Raw genomic sequence first — 25,892 nt, 5'->3', positions numbered from 1 at the left:
TTGACCGATTTACAAGCCAGCCCAGATCATTTATCAAATACCCTAATGCAGATCATATAAACCTATGCTATCAACCAGTGTCTTAAAGGGCTGCTCCACCCAAATAAAAAAAAAAAAAAAAAGAAACGATCAGCCATATTGTCTAACCTGCTGTTACCAAGCAAATCGTTTCAATTGTATTCACAAATGTTTAGAGATCTTCGCTGCTGAATGTCTTGCTGCCAACACCAATTCAGTAGAGTACTGAAGTGGGAAGTAAGAGTACAGTTCATTTTATGCACCGACGGTATCTGGTGGCTGGCAATTGGAGGTTTTCCAAGGCTTGAATGAAACTCTCCCGAATGAATCATCAGTGCAGAAGATGAGTAACTTGGTTAGAAAATGTCTGGTTCTTTGTTTTTAAGAAAAAAACCAAAACAAAAAAAACACACAAAGTGAGCTACAACTCTGGTGGACATCCAATCACAGGGTGTAAATCTAACAGCATCTAGAAGCTATAGATTAGGCTATGTAGAAACCTGATGATAATATTTAGCCACTTAAATCAGCGCTTATCTTAACTCTGGTTCAGCATTGAAAGAATTTAGCAACTTTGTTATTAACAACTGCAGGTTTCTTCCGCATAGGAATAAGAATGCAGCTCAGGGCACATTTTTCAGTCCAAGGGTTAGGGTTCGAAAAACTGACCGAGTCTGAGAGAGGAGTGATTAAATCTGTCTGCTCTCTTATAATAATTGCCGCTGAGGCTAGTGGGTATTGCAGTATTTAGATCCCGCTGTCTTACCTCACTTACACTGAAGGAAAAGTTGTGTTTTTGTGGTGGCCAAGTTAAAAAAATTAGAGGTGATAACCATAACCCAACATAAACTAATCCATAGTGGCTCAATAAGTGGCTTAACAAAATAACAACTGTTTCAGTAAGCTCTGTGGATTATCCTAACTAAATAGCAAAGATGTAGAAAGATAATTGCAATTTGACTTTTTCAAGAGTAATCTTTCAATCCTTGCACCACAGATTGCTATACATGCCTGTCTGCTGTACTGGGGCGATGGTACAAGTCTCAGCAAGTGAAATCTCTGTGCCTCTGTTGACCTATCATAGCTAAATGCCAGCATGCGTATGGCTGACTGAGGAGCAGCACAATGTCCACAGAATGGCCCAAGTTTCTTAACGTTGAATCACAAATGCAGTTTCTTCACCAAGGAAAGGACCCCTGACATGGCTGCCAGAGAACGTGCCACATAATCTGCAAAGTCCTCTAACCCGCTTCTTGCATGATGCCCCAGTTACAAAAAACTAACCGGGGCGGTGTGTGACTGTGAGGTGGAGTTTAGGAAAGACAACAACGTGCCAAAAAAACACTTGCATCACTTTTCTGTGTGTGTTTTCTCTTTCTGTTCTTGTTCTCTTTCAAAAGCAGACTTCACATCAAAACCTCAGATCGAATGCTCACCTCCCAGCCGCCCTCCACCCCTCTGCCCCTCTCTCTCTTTTTTTTTTTTTTTCCCTTTCCAGCCTCGAGGGTAAGAACGTTGCACCCGCAAATGCCAAAAATCCCCCTCTGTTTTATCTGGCTGGAGGATAGAGATGAAGTGAGGAGAGAGGGGGATCAGGGCGGACGGGTGCTGGCTTTTTGGGAGGCCCCGGCACAGCCAGATAAATTCCAGACAAGAAGATGAGAGCTAATAAAAAGGGGTGGAGGGGTCAACTGCTTTGGCATGACTCGGGTTTTTAAGGCAGGGCCAGTACACTCAGTGAAATGAAGACTTTTAAAAACAGATGATAGTAAGTTTTGTCCTCCTGTCCTCTAACTTGCTACATCGACCCGATCCAGAAGCTTCTGATGGGCAAATATCCCAAATTTTGCTTGAGTTTTTCTTTTTGTGAGTTTTGAAAATGCCTGCCCGTGCGTTGTGAGCTTAAAAATGGGGATTTGAGTTGAGTCTGCTGACTGGTGTGATGGTTAAACCTGTTGTTATAGTTTTATTCTCCTGTTTTACCTCTTCTCACGACTGTCAGGACACTCCGTATACTTTGTATTTACTATCTGTCTGTGGAAGTTCAGGGCTGCCAATATTAAAATGAAAAAAAAAAAAACAACTCATTTTCACAATTCATTTTCCATGTTATTTTCAAGTTGGGGCTGCACATTATCAGCATGTTCATAAATAAAAACATGGAAAGTCAATCATTCAAATTTTGTTATCACTAGGATAGTGATGAGAATGATTTGCAAGTGCAGGTTTTCATTTAGTTTTTGGGGATTTTGGCAGTGGCCGTGCATTTTCAGCTAGCAGCAGCGTGGGTTACGCCAACACTTTGTTCCAGACTGAAATATCTCAAGAACTATTGGACGGATAGCCATGAAATTTGGTACAGACATTTATGACCCTCTCAGGATGAATTATAATGACTTTGGCAATACCTTAGAGTTTAAACAAGCACTGCCAGGTTAAAAAGAAAAGAAAAAAAAAGTATTGCCCATTAGTTTGGTTCAGCTTTCCTTTGGATTTATTGCAAATTAGCAAAACTTAACATGCCAACACAATGACATATATGGGCAATATGGTATGCTGAAGTATGTGATTCAGATTGCTAGTTTGTTATATATGAAAAAGGATAATTATGTGAGTCTTAATGCATTTGTAACAGAGTTTTAATTCCAGAGTGGCAATAATCAACAGTTTTGAAATATGAGAGCTAGATCTAGATTTGGATATTTGTATGAAGACACTGAATTTGAACAATTTGACTGAATGATTTCATTTGAATATTGGCATCCCTGGGCGTTCAAACCTGTACTGTTGTTGTGTCATTAATGCCTTGGTGTTACTTTAGACGGTTGCTACTGCAGCACAGTCATCCAGTCCAATTCTAACCCTGATGAGCCTCAAATGCAGCTGTGGTAGGATGCAATTTTGGTGGACACTCACACACAGACATACACACAAACACACACACACACACACACACACACACACACACACTCACACACACACACACACACAATTACCCATCGACATCCATTCTCCATCTCCCATTTACACCCTTTTTGAAGTGAGGTGATTGAGATCCCCTGTGGGCTGCTGGTGTCTATTATTGTCTTGCTATCAGCAGCAGGACTGGTCTGGCCCATCTCCTGCTCTCACCACCATGCCCAAATTGGGGTGCTGGAGTGTAAACAAGCAATCCGAAAAAAAAAAAGTGCCTATTTCAGGACCTGGGATTTCCCTCGAGTCCAGCCCTCGAGTCTCACTTCTACTCGCCGATCTTGTCTGAATTCGTAGTATACGCCGCACCAGCATACCAACGTCAGTGTACCGTCAGTAATATAATCCGGCTAACATCTCCTCCCTACGCCGGATAAGTATTAAAAAAACAAAATTTGCAAAGGCTTCTCCCCCTTCCAGTCTTATTTCTGCTCCTCCCAAAATACCTTAATCTGGAAGTTAAAGAACGTCACAGCTTTTTTGGGAGGATAGCATTTTCTAATTCACTCTGGCAGGAGTTTTCTGACGGCTGAGATACAAATTACTGCCTCCCTGAGAAAAATCTACACAGATGAGGTACTGGAGAACGAAAGGGGTAAAAAATAAGAAAAGGAAAGAGCCCAAAAGAAACAGCCACAGAAAATAGCCGTAGGACATTTGGAAGATTAGAATCAGGTCTAAAATGGATTAATCTCTTCCTTGCAGGTAGAGTCTAAACTGTGCTCTGCACACCTGACAATCAGAGGATTAGGACTGAGCAGATTGTAGGTCAGCTTGATCATTCTTCTTCAGCTCTATCTGTCCTGACATGGTGGTGCCACCTGTAAAAGTTTTGGAATGCTGCTGCACAAATTTTAGACCAGCCTGGAGAAGTCGGTCTATTGATAAAAGGTTGTAGTAGCAGGCAATAAAAACTCTAAAAAGTAATATAAAGTCCTTTGTGGCTCCAGAGGAAGCTGCATGTAACCTGATAAATTGCCTCCGTGGCTATGCTGCATTGTGGGTAGTGTAGGCATCAGGTCTTTAAAAGGAAGAAAAACCTGCTGAATAGGTGATATCTCTGTTTATGCTGTGTTGATTTTGATCATTTGTTTTTAAACTGTCTATAATGAATCCAGTGGTGTTATAGGAGTGCAATGCTAGAACAGTGGACTGATTTTCAAAAACTGCCGCCTACATTACCCATAAAGTACTTTTGCCACCGAGTGACATCACCGGAGTCAGTTCATCAGGTTATACGCCGCTTCCTCTGGAGCCAGAAAAGGTTTAACACCACTGTTCATATATGTAGGTTTACTCCCGGAGAGCTGCCCTAAAGTGTTTTTTTTTTTTTTTTCTGTCATTTGACCACTGGACACTTATATAGCCGGTAACGTGTGTGGTCAGAGTGTGCCTGTGTTTTTTATGGAGCAGCTCACTCGCCAGGAGCTCTAGTTCTCGCTGTAATTTTCCTCTATCCACACTTCTTTTTCCCTCTCATCTCTGTCGGTTTATTAAATAATGCTAGGTAAAGGCCTTGGGATGTGCTCAGACTGGTTAAAAAAAAAACCCATGCCTACGTGTTTCCTTTGAATTCACTTTACAAACACTCACATTCCCCTTAAAGACATTTTTTCTTGTTTTTCGGATAAGCTGATAAACCTCATTTCTGAAACCCTGGATCAGTTGCTGAAAGCCAGCTGTCTTGTTTCTGTGCCTCAGAAAGGAGAGATGAGGGTCAAGTTGTCCTGTCGCTCTTCACCTGGGCCTGTCAGGTCTGGTCCTTTTGCTAATACTGCAGGGTCCTCACAACAAAGCCTCTGGCTTAGCTCTGAATTTCCTGTGAGTACGCACACACTCCGTCACACTGACCTTTCCACTGACTGGAGGCTACTGCAGATACAAGCTCCTATCTGGCCACCGCTCAGCAGGAACCAAAAACCAAGACCAGCTGCTCTCCTTCCCCCCCTGAAGAAGAGAGAGGGGGAGAGGAGATACAGTAAGGTTGAGCACCCACAATGCTTAGTGCTAACGCTCCACTGGGTTTGTCCTATTACAGCTGTCCTGTCTGATTGATTGTGTGTGGGTTGATGAGCCCGGCGGGGGGACGGGGCTCTTGCTGTGGTTAAAACAGATTTTATTTTTAAATTTATGTCCGGTGATAAATTTGATGTGGGTGTGGGCAGCGTGTTTGGGTAGCGGTACGTGTGATGGTGGATGTGGGAACATTTGTCTTTATGCCCAAACATTTCTAAAACATATCCTACTGTTGGAATGTTTTCAGTCACCTGCCACAAAAGCTTGACTTGGTAAATAAAAGATGGGGGGGTGGACTACTCCAAATGTTTTATTGGTCTGTTGCAGTTAGGTTGTAGAAATTCCTCTTTATATATAGAGGGTATTTTTGATTAGAGCTTTGGAGAAAAAGCCATGTTTTGTACAAGGGGAACAAAACTCTGTGCAGTGGTGACCGATAACAGTTTAATCTTGCTCAATCTTACCACTGATAATCCTGTGATCCATGGCAATCCATCAGATAATTGTTGAGACTTTACATATAAAAACAAAAATGTCAGTTTCATGGTGGTGCTAGAGGGATTCAGTAGCTGTAGAGACATTTCAGTATGGACCAAAATGGTGACTGACAGACCAGCTGACACTGCCATCTGATGAACCACACTGCTAGCATAGCTTAGAATGCTAAACATTCTCTGGTTCAAGGCAGTGAAATTTTAAATTTTGCTGTTTCTTACTTTTTTTAAAAAAATATTGTAAAATTAAAGAGTAGCTCAACCAAATTGTACCCAAGTGGGTTGATCATGATCATGTGAGTACTACTGCATCTGTGAAAAAGGAGTATTAAACCTTTTGTATCTCCAGATGAAAATGCATGAAATCTAATAAATTGCCTCCAGTGACATCACTCAGTTGCATTGTGGGTAACGTAGCAGCCTAGTTGCGAAAAAGAAGAAGACTATGTATCTATTTTGATCATCGTCTGTAACAATGTTATGGAAGTGTTATGGAACTAGTTGGATTGCATTGCAAAGTCTGCTGCCCACATCACCCATAATGCAACCTTGCTACTGAGTGACATCACTGGAGGCAATTTATCAGAGGCAGCTTCCTGTGGAGCCACAAATGGCTTTAACAACTATTGACACACTTTAATGTATAACATTACTGGCGTTACCCTTTAAATGGGGTTTGGATAGTTAATTGGACAAAAAAGCAATCAAGGAGACATTTAGAAAACATGCCCCGACATAAATTGTTAAATCTCGCATTTTAATTAGCCGTTCCCAGGTGCTCCATGTTTCCTTCTTTGAGCCAACATTTTAAGTAGGAACAAACCATTGCCATAAATAAGTAGATGCGGAAAAACATGATGATCATGGCAAACCACGGCAATGCCTATGTAGACCGAAAGTTCCCCCAGTTCATTAGCATCCGCTGTACCTACCTAATTTTCCCACACTTCACAGGTCCAGGGAAATCAGTCTGGGGCACATAAATATACAGAAATAGTGCTTTTAACCACAAGAGGGGAAAAAAATGCAAACCAGTGCCCCAAAGATAGGCCTACCCAACACCCCAGCAGTAAACAATAAGCAGTATATCCACACCTGCTTTGTCTTTCTCTCAAACTCATGGGGAGCATCGAGAAAGTAATTTGTTAGTTTAAAAGGAGGTGCATGGTGATTAGGTCCTGAGGCGTTTCTAGCACAGTTTATTCACTTTGCTACCACAGAGGTCTGACTCACTCAGTCGGCATTCTATTAATCCAGCATCCACCTGGCACCCTCGCACATATTAATGGAGTCTGCAGGCTCTGGCATGGAGCAGCAAACACGAGCAGGAACTCTGAGTCTCACTGCAGTAGGTTTGTAAGTGGAAGACAGTGTGAAGCAAAGGCTAGAGGAGAGTAATTAAGCGCCTGAGAAAAGTCTGCGAGCGATAGCAGAGGGGGGAAAGATATGTAAATGTGAGATAAAGAGAGAGTCTCATTTTGACATCGCTGTGTGGAACAACGATAGGGAACAAACCAAGGCGTAAACAGTTCTGCTGTTCTGACAAAAGTTAAACTGGGTTGCTGATTTATTGATTGCACCGCAATGAAGTGCGCTGGGGGTGTGTTGTCTGTCTGTGAAGTGTGAAATTGTAGATCTAGCAACCACACTGAAGCGCTCTTGTAGCTGTTTACAGGTCACAGAAAGTAAAAAAACAAAAAAAAACAAAAAACAAAACGATTGCCATGCAGCCAATGTGTTTCCGTACAACGTGATCTTGTTGCATTTTCCCAGCGTCCCAGAGTTTCAGTGTGGTTTCTCCTTGCATGGCAACACTTTACTAGGTTAATCTTTCTCACCCTCTCTCTGTATCCTTTGACCTTTAACCATTGGGATCAGGGAGACCACAACCTCACTTGTCTGCTCCCAAGAGGGGGGTTGCCTCTAGTAACTGATCCGAGGTCGAAACGAGGACTGATGCCACATTGAGGCTGAGATACAGCTAAGCAGGGATCGGTGCTTAGAGGCAACTTCAACCCACCCGCTTCCTGTAAACACAGTTTCACAGGTGTTTTGGGTTTTTTTTTTGTTTTTTTTCTCTAACACTTTGTGTACCTTTGTGTGTCAAGGGTGACGCTTCTAAATCAGGTTCGGAGATTGATTCCTGTGCACGAAGTATGGAGGATGTTAACGGCAGCAAGAAGGATTTGTCAGCCTCTGCAGGTGAGGCATGCACGTTAACCCTTTCACGTATGGCGGACATGTATTTGGACTCCAGTTTAAACAATGCAAGCATACCAGCTTGGACCATGTCCTAACCAATATGTGGCAGACCCCAAAAGCCTCGTCTGCAATCTCATGATTACAGACCATATTCATATAGGCATCATTTTTCCTATGATGTCCAGCTCAGGTTTGGGAACATTACATGCCAGGATAATGTTGTGTGTTTTTCATTTGCCACTTCCTGGTTGATCAGCAACTGAAATGATGAGGAAGAGTTAAATATTTCAAAATTAAATGACATGATTGCCTTTAGCAAGCATTAGCCTCAGCCACATTCTAGCTAACATTACCGATTGATCACATCAAGTTTGTTTCACTTCTGGACTTAAATAATTGTGTCCAAGGTGTGGGTTAATCTTTTCAAATTAATTTCTCCCTTTCCCATCGTATCTCGTAAAGCGATCAAATAGTATTGTTAGCTAGAAAGTGGTTGAATGCTAATGTTAGCATTTGTCTAATGAAAGCTTTATATTGCCTATCCTGATATCCACTAGCCAATGTATTTTCATTTGCTGATTAATGAGGAAGTGATTAAATGACAGTGGAGGACCACATATGAGGTTGGACAGCTATGTAGACTATTCTCTTTATCTCTATCATTTTGAGATATGGCATCATAAATTCATAATAGCGGAGGGCAGAGGACATATTTTTCAGATTTTTAGAAATGCTTTTATCCAAGTTTTATTCGACATTATGCATCAAAAGCTATTCTGCCTTATTTATTGGTCATCAGATTTGATCTAAATATAGGTCCAATTGGCAGAATATACCCTCCGGTGCAAAGCATCCTCTGTAGTGGACAGATATATTTTCAGTCACAGAAAAACATATACAAGAACAATACTATTAAAATCTGAATGCAAGTGTTTCTTACCTTATTTAGTTAAAGAATATTGTTTGTCTGATTTTCTAAGAATGAAAGTATTTGATAGTTATCTCTGAATCATTTTTTATACAGTTGGTGCATGGTGTCCACTGCAGTCGACATTTGTGTCACTCCTTTAGAAATAACAAAGAAAAAGTTATTTGCATCATTTATCATTTGCTTGGGAGTAAAACAAACATTTAAAAAGTATTACTTTGCGATTATATGATAGTGTTTTAACTTTATATATGTAAACAAATAACACATATTGCATCCCTGCACTCTGCTATGAGAAATTGCAAACGGATTGAACTCAACCTCCAGTGTGATTTATAAGTCCCTGTTACAAACGCTTGGCAAAACTTGTACCATCTGTGTTTGCACAGCTAACGGCTGGCATTTCCCCTCCCTAATCTTTGGTCGGTCCCTGACGATTAAACACCATTTTGTATATGACAAAATGCATGTATTGTTGTCATACAACAGCGTGTTAGGTCGAAGGCAATTGAAAGTATACATTGTGCAAACATTGTCCCACCTGTTCCGTGTCTGTGATCTACTGTTCTCACTCGTTTCCTCGCTGGCTTCCCGACCACACTCTGTGGGCACGTGCCTGGCTGTCCCTGCAGAGCATCAAACCTGTACAGCAGCCTCATCCATAATTCCTCATACACCCGTTTCCATCCCCTCTAATTACTATTCATGCAGACTGAAGAGCCCGATGGAAACGCTACTGTACGGGAGTACAACTCCCAGACGTACAGTATCACCCCCCCCTTCAGCCTGTCAGATGCTCTGTATAAAACCTGCTTACATAGCTGGAAGAGCCTTATATACACTATATTACCAAAAGTATTCGCTCACCTGCCTTTACTCATTCTATGAACTGAAGTGCCATCCCATTCCTAACTCATAGAATTCAATATGATGTCGGTCCACCTTTTGCAGCTATTACAGCTTCAACTCTTCTGGGAAGACTGTCCACAAGGTTGAGGAGAGTGTTTATAGGAATTTTTGACCATTCTTCCAAAAGCGCATTGGTGAGGTCACACACTGATGTTGGTCGAGAAGGCCTGGCTCTCAGTCTCCGCTCTAATTCATCCCAAAGGTGTTCTATCGGGTTCAGGTCAGGACTCTGTGCAGGCCAGTCAAGTTCATCCACACCAGACTCTGTCATCCACGTCTTTATGGACCTTGCTTTGTGCACTGGTGCACAGTCATGTTGGAAGAGGAAGGGGCCCGCTCCAAACTGTTCCCACAAGGTTGGGAGCATGGAATTGTCCAAAATGTTTTGGTATCCTGAAGCATTCAATGTTCCTTTCACTGGAACTAAGGGGCCAAGCCCAGCTCCTGAAAAACAACCCCATACCATAATTCCTCCTCCACCAAATTTCACAGTTGGCACAATGCAATCTGAAATGTACCGTTCTCCTGGCAACCTCCAAACCCAGACTCGTCCATCAGATTGCCAGATGGAAAAGCGTGATTCATCACTCCAGAGAACGCATCTCCACTGCTCTAGAGGCCAGTGACGGCGTGCTTTACACCATTGCATCCGACGCCTTGCATTGCACTTGGTGATGTGTGGCTTGGCTGCAGCTGCTCGGCCATGGAAACCCATTCCATGAAGCTCTCTGCGTACTGTACTTGGGCTAATCTGAAGGTCACATGAAGTTTGTAGCTCTCTAGCAATTGACTGTGCAGAAAGTCGGCGACCTCTTTGCACTATGCGCTTCAGCATCCGCTGACCCCTCTCCGTCACTTTACGTGGCCTACCACTTCGTGGCTGAGTTGCTGTTGTTCCCAAACGCTTCCATTTTGTTATAATAGAGCTGACAGTTGACTGTGGAATATTTAGGAGCGAGGAAATTTCACGACTGGATTTGTTGCACAAGTGGCATCCTATGACAGTTCAGTTATCTGCTAGGCCTTGGATAAAGGCTGGAAGACGGAGGAATTAGCGTTATTAAAGTTGCATTGCCCTCTGCATGTCATGTATTTGTATTGCTGCCAAACATAATATTCTCTCCCACGCATCCCATAAGATTAATGCCTGGCAGAAATATTCATGTTGCTCAACAGTATGAGGCATCCATTTTTAAGTAAGCTGTGCTGCTGTGACACTGCTATTCCTCCTACTTTTATTCAGTTTAGCAATTTAATTGTCCTTTATGAAGCTTTTTTGTTGTCTCCCCCTGTCTCTCACTTCTTTAACTTTGGCTAAAACCCTTGTTTTTAGATGCATAGTGGTTGAAACCTCCCCCCATGACATTGGATAACCCTTTAATACATACATCACCAGTAGCCGACAAAAGAATTGATGTAAACTGACGCTTGAAACACATCAAAATGCGAAAATCAGTAATAACAATGTAATGTCAGCAAGCTAGCTAGTTAGCTGTTGAGACATCAAACAAGTAGGAATGGTTTTATTCTTGTTATAAAGAAAAAAGGACCATTAGAGCCATTGAAATGTGCCTCTTTCGTTTGGAGAACCATGTAACCCTATCTTTGCCCTATCCCCCCATCCCAGCAACAGTCAGGACACTGAGGGGTACAGCTAAGTAGTAGAGGCGAGGTGTGTATTGAGGTTGGGCCTTGAGTTTAGGGTTTGGTTGATTAATCAGATCAACACAACTCAGGCCTCGTCCCATTTGTTTTATCCACTCCTAACCCACAACATTCTCTACCAGTAGTGCCTGTAAACGGTCATGTGGACCTGAAGAGCAACTTGACCCCGCCACTAATCACCCACACGGCCGCGACCCCCATGCCCGTACCCAAGTTGCCCGTCGGTGCAGACCCCATCCTGGGCTACGAGTCCCGTCGGGGCAGCAGCGTCTCCATGGACCCGGCCTGCTATGACAAATCACCGGTTTGTATATTTTTTCTCACATGCACCCAAAGCATGCAGCAGCTATCAAGTGTAATAACTTTGTTTGTCATAAAGCCAACATTTATACATGTGTAAAGGGATAAGTGGCAGGAATTATTCCCAGCCACCACCTGGCTTTCCCCTGAGTGTCTCTCTGAATTCCTCGTATGTGTCATGCTGATGTGTGGAGGTCATAATGATTGATGCTGGATTAATGAGGTATGCGGTCCGACACTCTACATACTGCTGCCACTGCCACTCTTTATTTGACAAACTGATGATCAGTATAAAGACCTGTGAAAATAAGCCCAGATCACTACATCTGCTCCTGTCTGCCTGCCAGCAGGAATCTCTATTCAATTCAGCTCCCCTCAAGCTGAGTCAATCCAATTCAGCTCAGCTGATGTGCATGAAAGAGCAACACTTTTACATGTTGTCCTTCTTCTTAATCTTTTTTTTTTATTATTATTATTATTTCTCTACCTTCCTATTGCCCTTTTTTTGCAGACCAGTGCCCGGAGCTCTTCTCCCCATGCCCCATGGAGCTCTGGGAGTGGCTGGACCAGCAGACGGTCAAGCTGGAATAGCGTGAGTCGTGCGCCTTCACTCAAACGTCAGAAGCGGCAGTCTGGGGAACGACGGTCACTCCTGTCCGGGGAGGGCGGCTCCAGCTCGGACGAGGGGGAAGGCGGAGGAGAAGGAGGAGGCGGGTTGATGGAGGATGATGAAGCCTCTCTGGCCAGGACGGATTCCATGTCGCAGTCGCAGAGAGGGCCCCGGCACCGCAGGATGGAGTCTGTGGAGACTCGGAGCTCCATGGATCTGCCCCCTGATACTCTGCTGCAGGTAGATTCTGTGAATGCATCAGTTTCGACCTTTGACTGATTTCTTGGGTAGGACTGTGCAAGTGGAAACTGTGTTGAAACCACAATCTCCACAAAGTCCTGCTCCCTTGACAGTAGTAACTTTTACTGTACATCTTAAAATGTTATTCGGATATTTATGGCATTTTCCTTCATTGCACTTACTGCAGTGTTACTCCAAAGCATTGTTCTGAGCAGAACATGCCAAAATGAACTCACACAGCTTCAGGGTATGAGTGTGAAAACAAGCACAGCACAGCTGAATAGAATATTTAAATGATCTACGGTGCGTGGTCTCAAGCACAAGATGCAAGTGCGTTCGGGGAATGTCCAACTCCCTTTTACTAGTTAAATGGCACATAATCTGGGTGCAAAGTAACAAGCATTTGTGATCATGTGTGGTCTGTGCATCAGACGGGAGGGGTAAAAAAATATAATTCTGATCAGTAGCTGGTGGGATGCAGGTGGGTAAAATATGTCTTGAATGATGAAAATATTAATGACACTGCAACTCACCAGCTCCCTTCAGCTGCATGGCTAACTGAGCTAACAAGCTACAAGTAAAGTTAGCAGCAGTCAGCTACTCTTGTGATATGCTACCCCTGTTTGAGTTGAACAGGTGGCTAATTCCTACACATCTCATCTTTCATGTTCTGCCCTCTACATATCAAAAGGTCACAGACACAGTTTAGATTCATACAGTAAAATAGTTTAGTGTAAAGCAGCCATCCTCCTGAGATAACATGAGATCCTGACTACACATTTTATTTAAGAAGATAGCTTGTAATTCTGTTCCCTGTGGAGAGTTTCGTCTGTCCTGTCAAGTTAAGAACCACAGGGTTTAGTTTTACTGAATGTGCCACAATATTTGCTACAGTGACATCACTGCATCCATGGAAACATTTCAAATGACTGAAAGCAGCCTCTCGAATAATGAAATCAGTTTTGGCCCTGCTTGTGTAGGCACAATTGAATAGCAGGAAAAATGCTGAATTTCGCTTCCTGATGCTTTCTGTTGCTTAAAGAAAGCAATGCACATTTTAGGACCAACACAACCAGGGGCGCATAGGAGGGCACAAGTACATTTGCTTGCATGAAAATGACAACTGTGTCAAACTAGCAATAACACAGACATTGCACTGTTGGCAGCTTTGCACCAGGCGCAAGATATAGACCAATTACATGTTCGACACATTCACATATCACAATGAAATAACATTAGCTAGTTTTATTGGTATGATAAACCCTCTGCAGTCCACCGGTTAGCCATCTTATAGTGTAATTAATCATGACTTGACTCATAAATGATCAATCAAGGGTTAGATTGGGGTATTTACTGAATAAGCAGTCTGTTCTGGCTGATTGAATGTTGATAAGAGGACTCACCTGCTGTCATGTTTGGATAAAAAGGAAAAATGCACTCACAGCTCTCAGTGATACATGAGGGAAGGAGAGGGACAGAGGATGCAGTTATTTTAGCCCAACACTGCACTTCACATGTTTGGACCGTTTACAAAGCAAAAGGAAGTAAAACACACGGTGAATCACAGGGAAGAAGATAACACACTTACAGTAACAGTTCAGCAGAAAACATCCATGTATGAAAGAAAGCTTACTAAATCCATACCATAAAATTTGAAAGTCCCACACAAAGCAGCTCTACCATGACGCCATTTTGGCATTCAGTGTAACTGTACCTGGTCACTCCCCTGTGTAGGTACCATCCCTGTACCGCTCAGCCAGTATGCACAGCTCCCGACCCCCCTCGCTGGGCCACTTACGGACCCAGGAGCACAGCGACTGCAACGGGAAGGGCTCTCCGTCAACCCTGGGCCCCACGCAAGTTTCTCTGGAGGACAACACCGAAGACGAAAACGCAGAGGAGGAAGTCGTCCTGGTCAGTCTGGGCGCCGAAATATTAAAAATCTCCTTCCGAGTATGGTCAAAACAGGGGAATCGTTTCTAGGGTATGGAATCAGGATTAGGTGTACATACAGGCACAGGTAATGGATAATGGTGAAAAGTTGTGAGATTGATGCAGGTGATGTCAAACAAATATTGATACAAAGACCATCTTATAGTATTAATCTTTATGGGAAGATGAAACATGGGAGCAGACTTTATGGATTTTCCTACATTAGTGAAATAACAACAAAAGATTCTCTGCAAATAACAATAATTAAGGTTCCTGTATGTTTACCTGGACACATTCCTCTATCATTACCAATGCAAAAGGAGTGGGGAGAGAGGGGACACCCTGTCCTATAAACCTCCCCAGTTTAAGTTCAAGTTTAAGTTTAGGGTCGTTTGTATAATACTAATTTTAGCTCAGCTATGTGCGTTGTGTTTGTCTGTCGGTGGCTCCTTCATACAGACTGTGTTGTAAGACGAAACAGATTCATAAGCTTCTCTCTGTGGAGAATAATTGAGGCTCGCAGTATACAACAGGAAATTGCAAAATTATGAATAATAAATGCACTGTGCACTTCTTGCTCCCTTCAGGGTCGTTTTGCCAGACTGTATCACTGGTTCGAGAAGAAGCAGCCAGAGTGGTGTCGACAGAGAGACTCCTGGTCGCTCTACCTCTTCCCTCCAGAGTCAAGGTAGCCCTCACCTCTCGCCACCACGACTCATATCTCTTTGCCTTCAGTTTTGCATGTTCTTGGCAATTTGACATATTCACCGAGGTTCTAAGGACACAGGACTCTGAAAGTTTGTTGTTTCCAAAAGGACAACTTGTAAACTGCTTCCTCTTGCAGCAATTTGAATACACAAGGTTGTGTATTTCGAACATGTAATGAAATGAAAATGAAAATCGAGGTAGTCACAGCACTTTCTAAAATGACAGCTTCTGTTATCAGTGTACAGGCAAAGACTGAGCCCTCTTCCCGACAAGAAAAGGATTCTTAACATTGCACTTGACTGACATCCCATAATGCTGACTGTAATGGCAGAGTCTTTTTTGCCGCAATGTGAGCACAGCATTATTTTTTTTTCTTTCTTTCTTCTTATACCAACTGCGACTCCCTCCCACATTCTCACTTCAGAAGTCTCTTTTATCTGCACATTTCTGCCATGTCAGGGGTGCGTAAGTAGGAGCGAAGGGAGGAAGGGAGTTTCTCCTACTGAATGCTGCATGTTATCTCAGCCACGTGCCGAATCCCCCCCCCCCGACCCTTTTCCCTCACTCCTCCTCCCCTTTCTGGGACTTTGATCTGTGCATCTCTTCTGTCCATTTAAAGGATGTGGCTGTGAAGGCAACGCTAAGCAACATGTTGATCCCAGCCTGCCGCCACTGCACCGCAACGTGCTGATTAAACATCAAATGGCGAGCGCCCCACCCTACGCCTCGACTGGGAGCTTAATGTCAACCATCACCAGTGTCATTTCATGTCCAGTCAATTTGAATTAGTCTTCCATACAAAATAAAATAAACGCTGTCACAAAACTTAGACATGTGTTGGTAGAGAAAGTATTACAGATTATAGGTTGAGTTCAACATCATTTTTGTGGAAATTGGCATACACCTAAAGTGTTTTGACTTTCAGACCTAATTGGTCAAAACTGTGATTACCATGCCAACAATAGCCGTAACCAAAGGCATTATGTTTGGGGTTGTCTGTCTGTCCCATTCTTGTGAACGAGATATCTCAGGAACCCACTTAGGGGATTTCTTCAAATTTGGCACAAACATCCACTTGGACTGATTCGAAATTGGTGGTCAGAGGTCAAAATCACTGTGTCCGCGCAAGACACATTTTTGACCATTACTCAGCCATTCATATGATGATTACGGCCAAAAAAAAAAAAAAGTCTTATAACATGCTGAAGGTCGAAGGTCAACTTTGTTGTGACATCATCATTTTGTGAAAAAATGTTCTGGCCATTATTCAACACGTGTGGAGACATACAACCGCAAGATGGTGATTCTAGTCCTATAATTATAGTACCCCGCATGTCAGTGTATTTTTGGATATGACTGACAGTGCAGCTACTGTCATTTCATTGTCACAATATGTTATCGGTCTGTGACAACTCAGAGTAATAACATTTCAATTCCAAGAGCAATAAAGGTGGTTTACCAGCTGTGATTGCTTTCTATGTTACTCCATGACTCAGCCATGGCATCACCATCAAAACCCATAACTAACAGACATCTAATGCAAACTAGAACCCCCTGTGTTATGATGTGGGACAAACTCAACAGAATGAAAGGTATGTCTGGGGAGAGAAATCACATAAAGGACATGGAAGTGTGTAGGATTTAGTGGCATCTGGTGGTGGGGCTGCAACCAATGGAATACCTCTCATCTCACCCTAAAATCCAGTGGCTGCAAAAAATGTGAAAAACATCAAAACTCCACTATAGAATCAGTGACTGGTCTGTCTGGGCTATTGTAGAATAATTAGCAGTCTCACCCATTCCCCTTGTAGATATATAAGGCTCATTCTAAGGTAACAAAAACACAACTATTCTTGCTTTCAGCTGATTGTACACATAATTATAAGTATTACATTCCATTTCTGCCCCTGTATGCCCCCAAATCCTACACACGGGACTTATAAATTAACAAACTGCCAAAGTGCCACTACTCCCTGCATGAAAACAAGTAATGTAGTAGTTGTAGTTTTCCATTTTTCAACCGAAATATGAACTTCACAGTATGCTGAGTTCTCCCAAAAACCAGAGGCTTGAGATGAACATGCTGTTTCTACAAAAAAAACAAACATCCAAAAGCAGTTCTATAGTTCAGTTTATAGTTGACAATAAACAGGAGAATTCAAATATCTTTTCATATTTCGCTTTAAACTTATTGGAAGGCAACGTAACTCTGAACAAACATAATAATATTCCAATTCATTTGCAATGAAGACTTTTGTAGTATATCTATGAATCTGAGCCATTTTTAACATATCCTCCATGTTGGCTGTACTTTGTAATCTGCAAAAGGTTAATAGAAAAAGCTCCCCATAGTCTGTTATTGTCAGAGTATTAAGAAACCTGAGGGATCTTGGCTCAATCCGGGCTTCTAGCTAGCTTTCAATCACAGCGGGCAGCAAGCTTTGGCTGTCGCTGAGAGTGACACCGAGGACACAGGCTCCGCATGGCGCCCAGTCTGGCCTTGAACCACCGTGGACGCCCGCCTGTGCTCACAATCACATCAAGAGACAGCAGCGTAGTGGGAGGCCGGAGTCCAGCGGCTTTCACATGGACCTGAGTTCACCTCGACTTGTCTTTGTGCTCGCTGTTGTTACTGCTACCACTAAAGATTACTGCAGGGGAAGTTTGAAATGAGCTGGGCCCGACATGAAAGCATACTGTGATGCAGTCACTGTGATTAGACGGCTCTAGACTAAATGGAGTGGGGAAGTGGGTCATCTGAATAGAACTTAGTAAGACACAGGTAAGAAGAGAACAAATGGACTGCAAGGAGGATGTTTCACAATGACAGTAACTAGTGAAGATAATCATCTGTGGCAAGTTTATGTTGCAAGTTGTCTGCCTGCTTTCCAGTGCCGGGTGATATAACATAAAAAAGCCATCATCCAGCAGCACACAGGAAGTGATGCAGTTTATCTCCCTATGGTTTGTCTGGAATGCACAGAGGAAGATGTGGGTGATTAGTGAGAGGGGCTCTTATCTCTCACAGCCACTACGCAAAGAGCCTGAGTACTGCCGTCAGAAACTAAAACTTATTCAGCAAAGGATCCCGGTAACACTACCATCAACACATTTAATGGAACAGTTCACCTAAAAATGGAAATTCTGTCATTATGGAAAGTCGCGAAGGTTTTTTATCACCATGGAACCTTTCTAGAGCATCACAGCGCGGCAGGGTGGCAGCATTCTCCCAAGTTACTGAAATAGCTGGGGACAGCCGAAAAAAACAAAGCAGTAAAAAGACAACCATGAGACTAAGTCTCCAAAAACCAGACATCCCAAATTGATTTGACAAGAAGTTACTGACATCCCCAACTCGCTGCCAAGACCAAAGATTTAATAGAACTAGAACTAGTGAACCCAAATATGGCGTCCATTCAGTCCAGTAAGAATTGCTCGCGTGATGCATACGGCAAAAAAAACGTTTCTAGCTTCCGGGTTAACTTCCTGTTTACGTGGCCCACTTAATATATGAACAAGAGTTTCTCTCGCTGGCCCCACTCTTGAGTTCCTGCTCAGCCCACAGACCTCGTAGTGTGATGATGCCACAGATTTTGAAATTACAAGGAAGTTGTATGAATATAAAACCTCCATGGATCAAACATTCAGAATGGAAGCCAGAATGGAATGTTTGCAGTTCAAGGTGTCCAAAGTTGTCCACAGTTTTACAGACATACATTTTATAATGGCTGTCTATGGGGAAATTGCTTTTTGGGCCACAGGGGAATTAATTTTTTGTAATCTCTCTGTTCCGCAAACTTGGATTATGCCAGATGAGTTTGTTTGGAGTCATTCTATGTTTTGTTTTCTGTTTTTGGTTTGGTTCACCTTTTTAAAAACAGCTCCCATCTACATAAGGAAAATGCTACAACACTGCTTTGTTGTGGAGCTCCAGAAATGTTTTGTGGATGTGGTTGTGAGTAGAAAATGACTGAATTATCGCTTCTGAATGAACTGTTCCTCCAAATTTGCAGATGATTTTTGGGAAGTGCAGTGGAAAAACACCACAGAGATGTTTAAATCTCCAAAACTGAAGATGAACAGTCCGCTGGCAATGTTAAAATCAGTCAATCAATTTGAAAACAGAGTCAAAAGGTGCATATTTACAGCTTTAAATGAAATAATTTGTTGGAGTAATGTTTGGACAGGTGACGAAAGTATAAACCTAAGCGCAATCAATAGTTGAGTGAATTATGTCAGCTGTCATTTAGTAGCAACTGAGGCACTGATGCCAGAATTCTCAAAAGGTCAGTAAACATCATGAGAGTGGCAAGCTTTCAACACGTCGAGTTCGTTTCGTAAAAACATCCAGACATCAAGACGTGAGTGAGTTTTTAAGAGTCCCAGGTCTGATGCACAGGGGTATTTTTGCTTTTTGCCTCGAGTGTGTGGTAAAAGGCTTTTCCCCAGGTTTTCTGTTGGTGTGTGTGTGTGTGCGTGCTCGGTGTTTGTAAAGTCTTGGCGGCCATTTGAACTGTACATGAAAGTTCTCAGCCAGACGTCGGCTCTTCTGATTGCGGAGGAGGAGGAGGAGGAGGCGGCGTGTGTTTGCCATGTGTCCTCCCTCCCTGCTGCCGGAGGAAAACACTTGAATTCTTTGGCACCGAGGGTCTGGCATTTAGATATCAAAGAGGAATTAGCTGGTGCAAGGCTGTATAGCGCATGCATTATAATCACCGCAGTCAGATGACACGCACATGCACACAGACTCGGCGACAGTCGGCGGTGTTGACACAATCACGTTTGCATTGTCAAATAAAGCCAAGAAATCCAGATCTGAGCTTCACAATATTGTCCCCCGCTGAACACTCAGGCAGATATGAGCCATCAGAGCGGATTTGATGCACAGTTAAATCCTTTCCAGCGTCGTATAAAACAAGTGTTCCCTTATTCTTTCCCCTCTCCGTTGTCACGAGCTAAAAGCCTGGGAACCGTTTGATGCTGCGTAATGAAAGTCAGGCATAATTAATGGCTCCTGATTCTACAGTGGTTCATTAGAGATACTGTATGTGAGACAAGCCCTCTTGAAATGAGCGAGTTCTTTCATTGCTTGTCGAGGGTGCACTGGGTTTCGGTAAACATCCTTCTGCAGTGTGTAATATTATATCAGGTTTTATAGAACACGCCTCGACCGAGCTGCAGTCAGGATCGGCGTTAGTGTTTTGTTGAGTATTCCCATGTCGTGCTCCTTTATACTTCTACTCCACTACAACCCCTGGGGGAAGCATTTTACTTTTCACCTCACTTAATGACTTATTAGGTAGCTTTGTAGTATATAGAATATCATGTAATGAGGATTAAAGTACTCATCTCTATGTAAAATAGAGCTTCACCTCTACTAATACTAATAAGTGTCTTTATGGTGAAGCGATGCTATTTTAACTTGTGAGTGAGAAGTCCCACTTCTGTGAAACATGTGATTTTCGTGATTTTGTTTCTACTGTTGAAGCTTAACTGTGTAAAATGATGTATGTGGAGAGTTTGACACTTGAATCACTGATCACAAATCTGATTTTAAGAGACTGGGCTATGATTTGTGGCATTACGTGCAAGTGAGAGTGAACTTTGAAGTAAGAGACATTTTGTGGCCAGCAATTACCCTTGTGCAGTGAAAAATATGGGTGTCAGGGAGGAGTAGGTGCATTTTTAAGGATTTAATTGGTAGTGATGCCTTCTTTCCAGCCAAAACTATGTCGAACAAACAGTGGAGAATTTTTATGTCAGACTCTCAGGCTAATAATCTATCTGATATGGTTTTTCCACATAAAATTTAAATTAGCTCATTCATTTTCGGTAATCTGCTCCTTCCTTCTCTCTCTAACTTGGCTCTAAACTGCCAGGGGTCAAACATATTATCCCTCTGTTTTACTGTGATAACAAGTTAAACATTATTTGTTTTCTCGAGAAATAACAAGATCATTTTCTCAAGCTCTTGGAAAAAAAACAAGCTTTGTCATCCCAAGATTAGAAGATTCATTAACCAGTTGTCGGGAAAACTAAGCATTGTTCCCCCGTATTACATTAAGCCTAATGTTGACAGATCTGCAGGGCCGTGCCAGCATGCATACGTGGTGTCTTGACAAGTGTTACAACTGATTTAAGCTGAAAATGTCAGATCAAGGAGTACCCTTAATTGATCAATACATCAGAGTGAAAATGTATCTTATACATCATTTATTTGGGGTACCATTCAAAGAGGCACTACAACAAGAGGTTGTAGCCTACTGGGCAGTAGCACATATGCTTTGAGTTGATCACTGTATGTAAGACTATATTTTCATCCAGCTACTCCTCACACTAAAAAGTCTGTGTGAAAACAAGTGCTACCTTAAAATACTGTTGTTACATCGTTGGCTTACATTAGCCATATGGTGATGTCCTCATATCAAATCAATAGATGAAACACTCTAACCCTAACCCTTTATAAAAAAAAAAGTTCATACGGTTTGCTTCAAAACAGAGCAGTGTGTTCATGTCATGGTCCACTCTTTTGAATCTCATGAAGTTATTTTATCATGATGAATTATTTTGTTATCTCACAAAAAACAGGAGTTGCCATCTCAAATGATGACATAAAAAAGCCATGATCTGGAGAAAACAAGGAAGCATGAGGAGATAATCTGTTTGGTCCACGGCCATTCAGGGCTTCTGTATAAAAATATCCAGAGTCTATGAATATGTATACCCAGTGTGCTATCCCAAAATACTTCTGTTCAAATGTCAATGCCCTCTAGCAGCCATAGTAATTATGATGGGAGCAAAGGAGGAAGTCAGATGATGTCATTATAAAGCAACAGAATTCTGCGATCGAGGAGGTCGGCCAGACAGGTCAACAAGATATTTTGTTCCTTTCATGTTACCAACAGACAGCCAATGTTGTTTTTGAACTTTTTTAAAAAATTTGATCATGTCCATGATCGTTCCCTAACCTTGAATAGATATTTATTATTTTCCCCTTGATAAAGAAACTCTCCTGGCTTTAGCAAAATAGTCTTTTGAACCCAATCACAGTGTTTCCTGATCTAAACCAGGTTTGTGCCTAAACCAACTAGAAAATCCTTAACCAAAGTGTTGCCCCTTCACAAAAAACTATTTATTGATTTTTTACTTCTGGTATAAAGCAGTAATCTAAGGATTTTTTATTTCTTTTATTTTAATCAGACCAAGACACACACTGGCTTGTTTTATATAGTGCATTTACATTTCAATTAAGTTTCTAATTTCGGTGTATTTTTATTTTATTTATTTTTCTGTCAGGTTACGGATCATGTGCAATAAGATCATCAACCACAAGATGTTCGACCATATCGTGCTGGTCATCATCTTCCTCAACTGCATCACCATCGCCATGGAGAGGCCTCACATCAAACCCTCCAGTGCCGTGAGTCTCAAAACATTTTTTTAAGACTCTATAAAGTCACAACTTGAGTGTGTTGGCTTCACAGTCTCCAGTGGAATAAAAAGGAAAGATGGGTAGAGAGACAGAGATGCATTATTTATTTTACAGTAATTATATATAAGCTTCTTTGAATGTATGTGCAGAGTCAACCGTTATGAAACATTGGTGGCTCAGAAGCAGAAATTGAGGACAAAGGGAGAGAAAGTACCTGTCAGCAAGTCCAACCTTCAAACGCACACACACACGCACGCGCGCACACACACACACAGACACAGACACATAATTACAACTGTAGATTGCTCTCTGCAGAGAAATAGAGTATAATGTTGTGTAAGCAGGGAATCACTCCTGTTTGACTACGAGCCAGTAGCTTTGGGTAATGCGTGCTATACCCCTGTATCTACTGCACTGCATCATCAACACCATCACCTCCTCTGTTAATACACCATCGCCTCAAATAGAGGAGGGCTGGCTGAATGCCTCGCGGCAACACTAACACACACATCTATCTCGGTGTCCTCTCCTACTTTCCAGCAATAGCAGCAGAACACAGCCCAGCCGTTCCATGCTTAAACACAATAATTATCACTGTTTGATTTTTTTTCTCTTCACACTGAGCGAGTTGCTCCGTGGATGGGCCTAATTGCGGCTCGGTCTCGCTGGAGCGCTCTGTTCTGCTTGTTTTGCGACTCAAACACGGAGGAGACAGTGCCGTTGTAATTGATTCAATTATCTTTGGGATGGCGTACGTGGCTAATGTCCAGGAAAGGAGATGTTTAACAAGTGGAGACCGCCCTGCAGGCTGCCCGGCCTAATCAGGGCAGAGATCACAGACAGACTAACACACGCACACAAATATGCATTGATTTCACGCCTCTCACCTTTGCACACACACATATGTAAATATAGCACATTCAAACACACAGAATCCACCACTGAACTAACATTCAGCCCAGAGTGCAGTATTTTGGGATGCACATATATTTTGTCAGCTTCCTGCTGTGGCCGTCGTGTCCAGTCCGCACCCTGAAGCCATTATTGAAATGAGATGGAAATGTATGACGCAGCTAGCAGCCTGAAAACTAAAGAATGAGCAGTCATTACAGGTTTGAGGCGAGATGCTTATTGCTCCAGATCTTATTTGCCCTGGTGGTCGTGGCATGAGGCCATTTGTTTGTCTGTGTGGGTTGTCTTGAATTAATGAAGCCGATTGTGAATCGATTTCCATTCACTGATTCTGTTTTTGGCTGTGTGTAACAACCAGACATGTATAATTTATCACTCGGCTGCTACTCTTTTGAAGTACCTGTTTTACATCACCCACAGTGCCAGCCTGACGAAAAACATATGCGATATCCTTTAAATAGAAACGTCCTCGTTGGTACGAAGATAAAAATCTTTGAGTCACAAACATTTTAGTGTGGAATGCAAAGCTGAATAATTAGTTTATAATCCTGGAAGTTATCTCACGCACTTTGTGTTTGGCTTACTGTTTTGGTTTGGTGCTCAGGGTTGCCTGGATACCGTCTTCCTGTGGCTCAGTGGAAATGATCGAGGATGATTATAGCACCTATTATGATTTATTATTCCTAATTGAGCTCGGGGACAATACATCACCGTCTAGAGCGCAAAATTGAATTATATCAGCATTAACAGTATAAAATACAATCAATCTGAGTTTTCTGCGTCCACGTCATCTGCTTCATATGACATTAAGATAGGGAGATGGCGCTGCGCACCGGACCGTGATGAAAGCCTTCCAGGAGGTGTGGGCTCACTCTTGTTTTCTGCTGCTCAGGATTAGCCTACAGGATGGCTTTGTTACTGCATAATTAAATGCTGCATTAAGCACAGTTTTTTTGTAACTGCAAATTGCCGTACAGACCTAATACATTATGGGTCTCAGTTCCTTAAAAGTTAGAGGGATAATTTACATCTCCAGCACCTGGGGCTGCCAGCGTATTGTGACCATGGCAGTGCAGATTGCCTAGGGGAAGTGTTTGGTATTGGTTATTGTTGTCACTGTTTTGTAACTAAGAAACTGAGAAAAAGTGCTTAAGTTATTGCCGGTTCAAGCCAAACTACAATGAGCTGTTCAGGCTGATTGGCTTGTGGCTCCCCGAGTTGTGGTCAGACACGCTGGAGGCGAGGCGTTGAACCAGGAATAACAACCACCACCATTAGAGATGAGGAATGAGAGAGGGAGGCGAGGAGAGGGAGGTGTTTTACTACTTTTGAGCCCTTGATGCCTGTTTCTTTCAATTTTCATTAAATTGCAGAAGAGGAAGCAATGATTGCAAACTGCATTTTCAAATTAGATTTACAATTAGATGGTTACTTCTGCCAGGGTTTCCAGCCACATCTGATTGTTGATTGGTTGGTTGGTTGGTTGGTTGGTCAGCAGGATTACAGCAAAACTACTAAATGGATTTCCGCTATACTTGGATGGATGATGGTTCTCAGCCCAGAAATGGACCCATTATCTTTGGGCGCAGATCGAGATTAACATTCCAAGACTGGGTGTTTTTCGTACGGTGTGTACGGTATGTATTTTATTACATTTCTCGGGGAACAAATCATGAATCTTGATGAAAAAAGTAGGTGCATTTAGCTGGCTGATATCTATCAGTGAGTATAATTAGATTCAGATCCCCTAACAACATAGTTGTTTTTTGTTTGCCCTCAGGAAGAGCGCTAGGCTTTGAAGCAAGTTGTGCCATTACATTATTTCACTGGCCATTGTTCTGAAACCATCGAAATTCTTCTTCTTCTTTTTTTTTTTTTTTTTTTTTTTTTTTAATCTGCATTTGTACACAGCAACACATGTATAGTAACTATTAACTGAAACTCATCTAATTTATTTTGCAATAAAAGTCAAGTTAAGGGGAGTTTCTCACTCTCACAGAAAACATGGCTCCTACACACCATGACACAAACTTAAACAAATAATATAGGCATCATATATATTAAAAAAAATATGTACATGCCCCTTCAGTCAGTCAGCAGACATACAGTTGCTACTGTGATATAGTTAAAACTTTGTATTTAAAATAAATGTTAGTTATAAAATAATAACTTGCCATGTTTGCCAGCTGTAGCAGCGTTATTTTAGATCACACTATCTTGCTCGTCATGACCTGCCTTACTCTGCCTCTGATTGGCTACATCCTGCCCATTCAGTAATGCAGAGGTGCAGCTCTCACCAAAGACTGAACAGAGGTGAGCTGCCTCATTTGTTGTCAAAATGGAGCATTCAAGACACAGTGTCAAAAGGTGTGCTGGAGTAATGCAAAGAAAAATAATGTTGTTTTTATGCTATATTCAAGCACATGCAAATAGTAAGTTATCATTGTTTCATTTAGCTTGCCAGCTACCATGACAACAGCTATTATTATGCAATATTTTCTCTAAATAGGTATGTTTGTATCACCTGCCAGAGCTAAAGTCGACAGCTTGCAG

The 25,892-nt window shown here is 42.2% G+C and overlaps 1 protein-coding gene across 6 annotated transcripts in view; it reads left to right on the top strand.

Annotated features, from left to right (window-relative positions):
- cacna1g (calcium channel, voltage-dependent, T type, alpha 1G subunit) overlaps positions 1-25,892 on the top strand; it is a 274,185-nt gene that overhangs the window by 186,053 nt on the left and 62,240 nt on the right. For 4 of the 6 annotated variants that reach the window (XM_037081179.1, XM_037081177.1, XM_037081178.1 and 1 more), the window contains 6 exons: positions 7,610-7,703; positions 11,328-11,509; positions 12,017-12,355; positions 14,090-14,269; positions 14,875-14,975; positions 22,292-22,415. In XM_037081179.1, coding sequence (XP_036937074.1) covers positions 7,610-7,703; positions 11,328-11,509; positions 12,017-12,355; positions 14,090-14,269; positions 14,875-14,975; positions 22,292-22,415 — 1,020 coding nt within the window. Of the gene's footprint in view, positions 1-4,692; positions 4,813-7,609; positions 7,704-11,327; positions 11,510-12,016; positions 12,356-14,089; positions 14,270-14,874; positions 14,976-22,291; positions 22,416-25,892 lie in introns of all 6 variants that reach the window. The other 2 variants (XM_037081174.1, XM_037081175.1) reach the window with 2 other exon arrangements.

Source organism: Acanthopagrus latus, chromosome 20, assembly GCF_904848185.1.
Source record: "Acanthopagrus latus isolate v.2019 chromosome 20, fAcaLat1.1, whole genome shotgun sequence".
NCBI lineage: Eukaryota > Metazoa > Chordata > Actinopteri > Spariformes > Sparidae > Acanthopagrus > Acanthopagrus latus.
The sequence above is the reverse complement of the archived record's forward strand: the minus strand, read 5'-3'. Positions and strand labels throughout refer to the sequence as shown.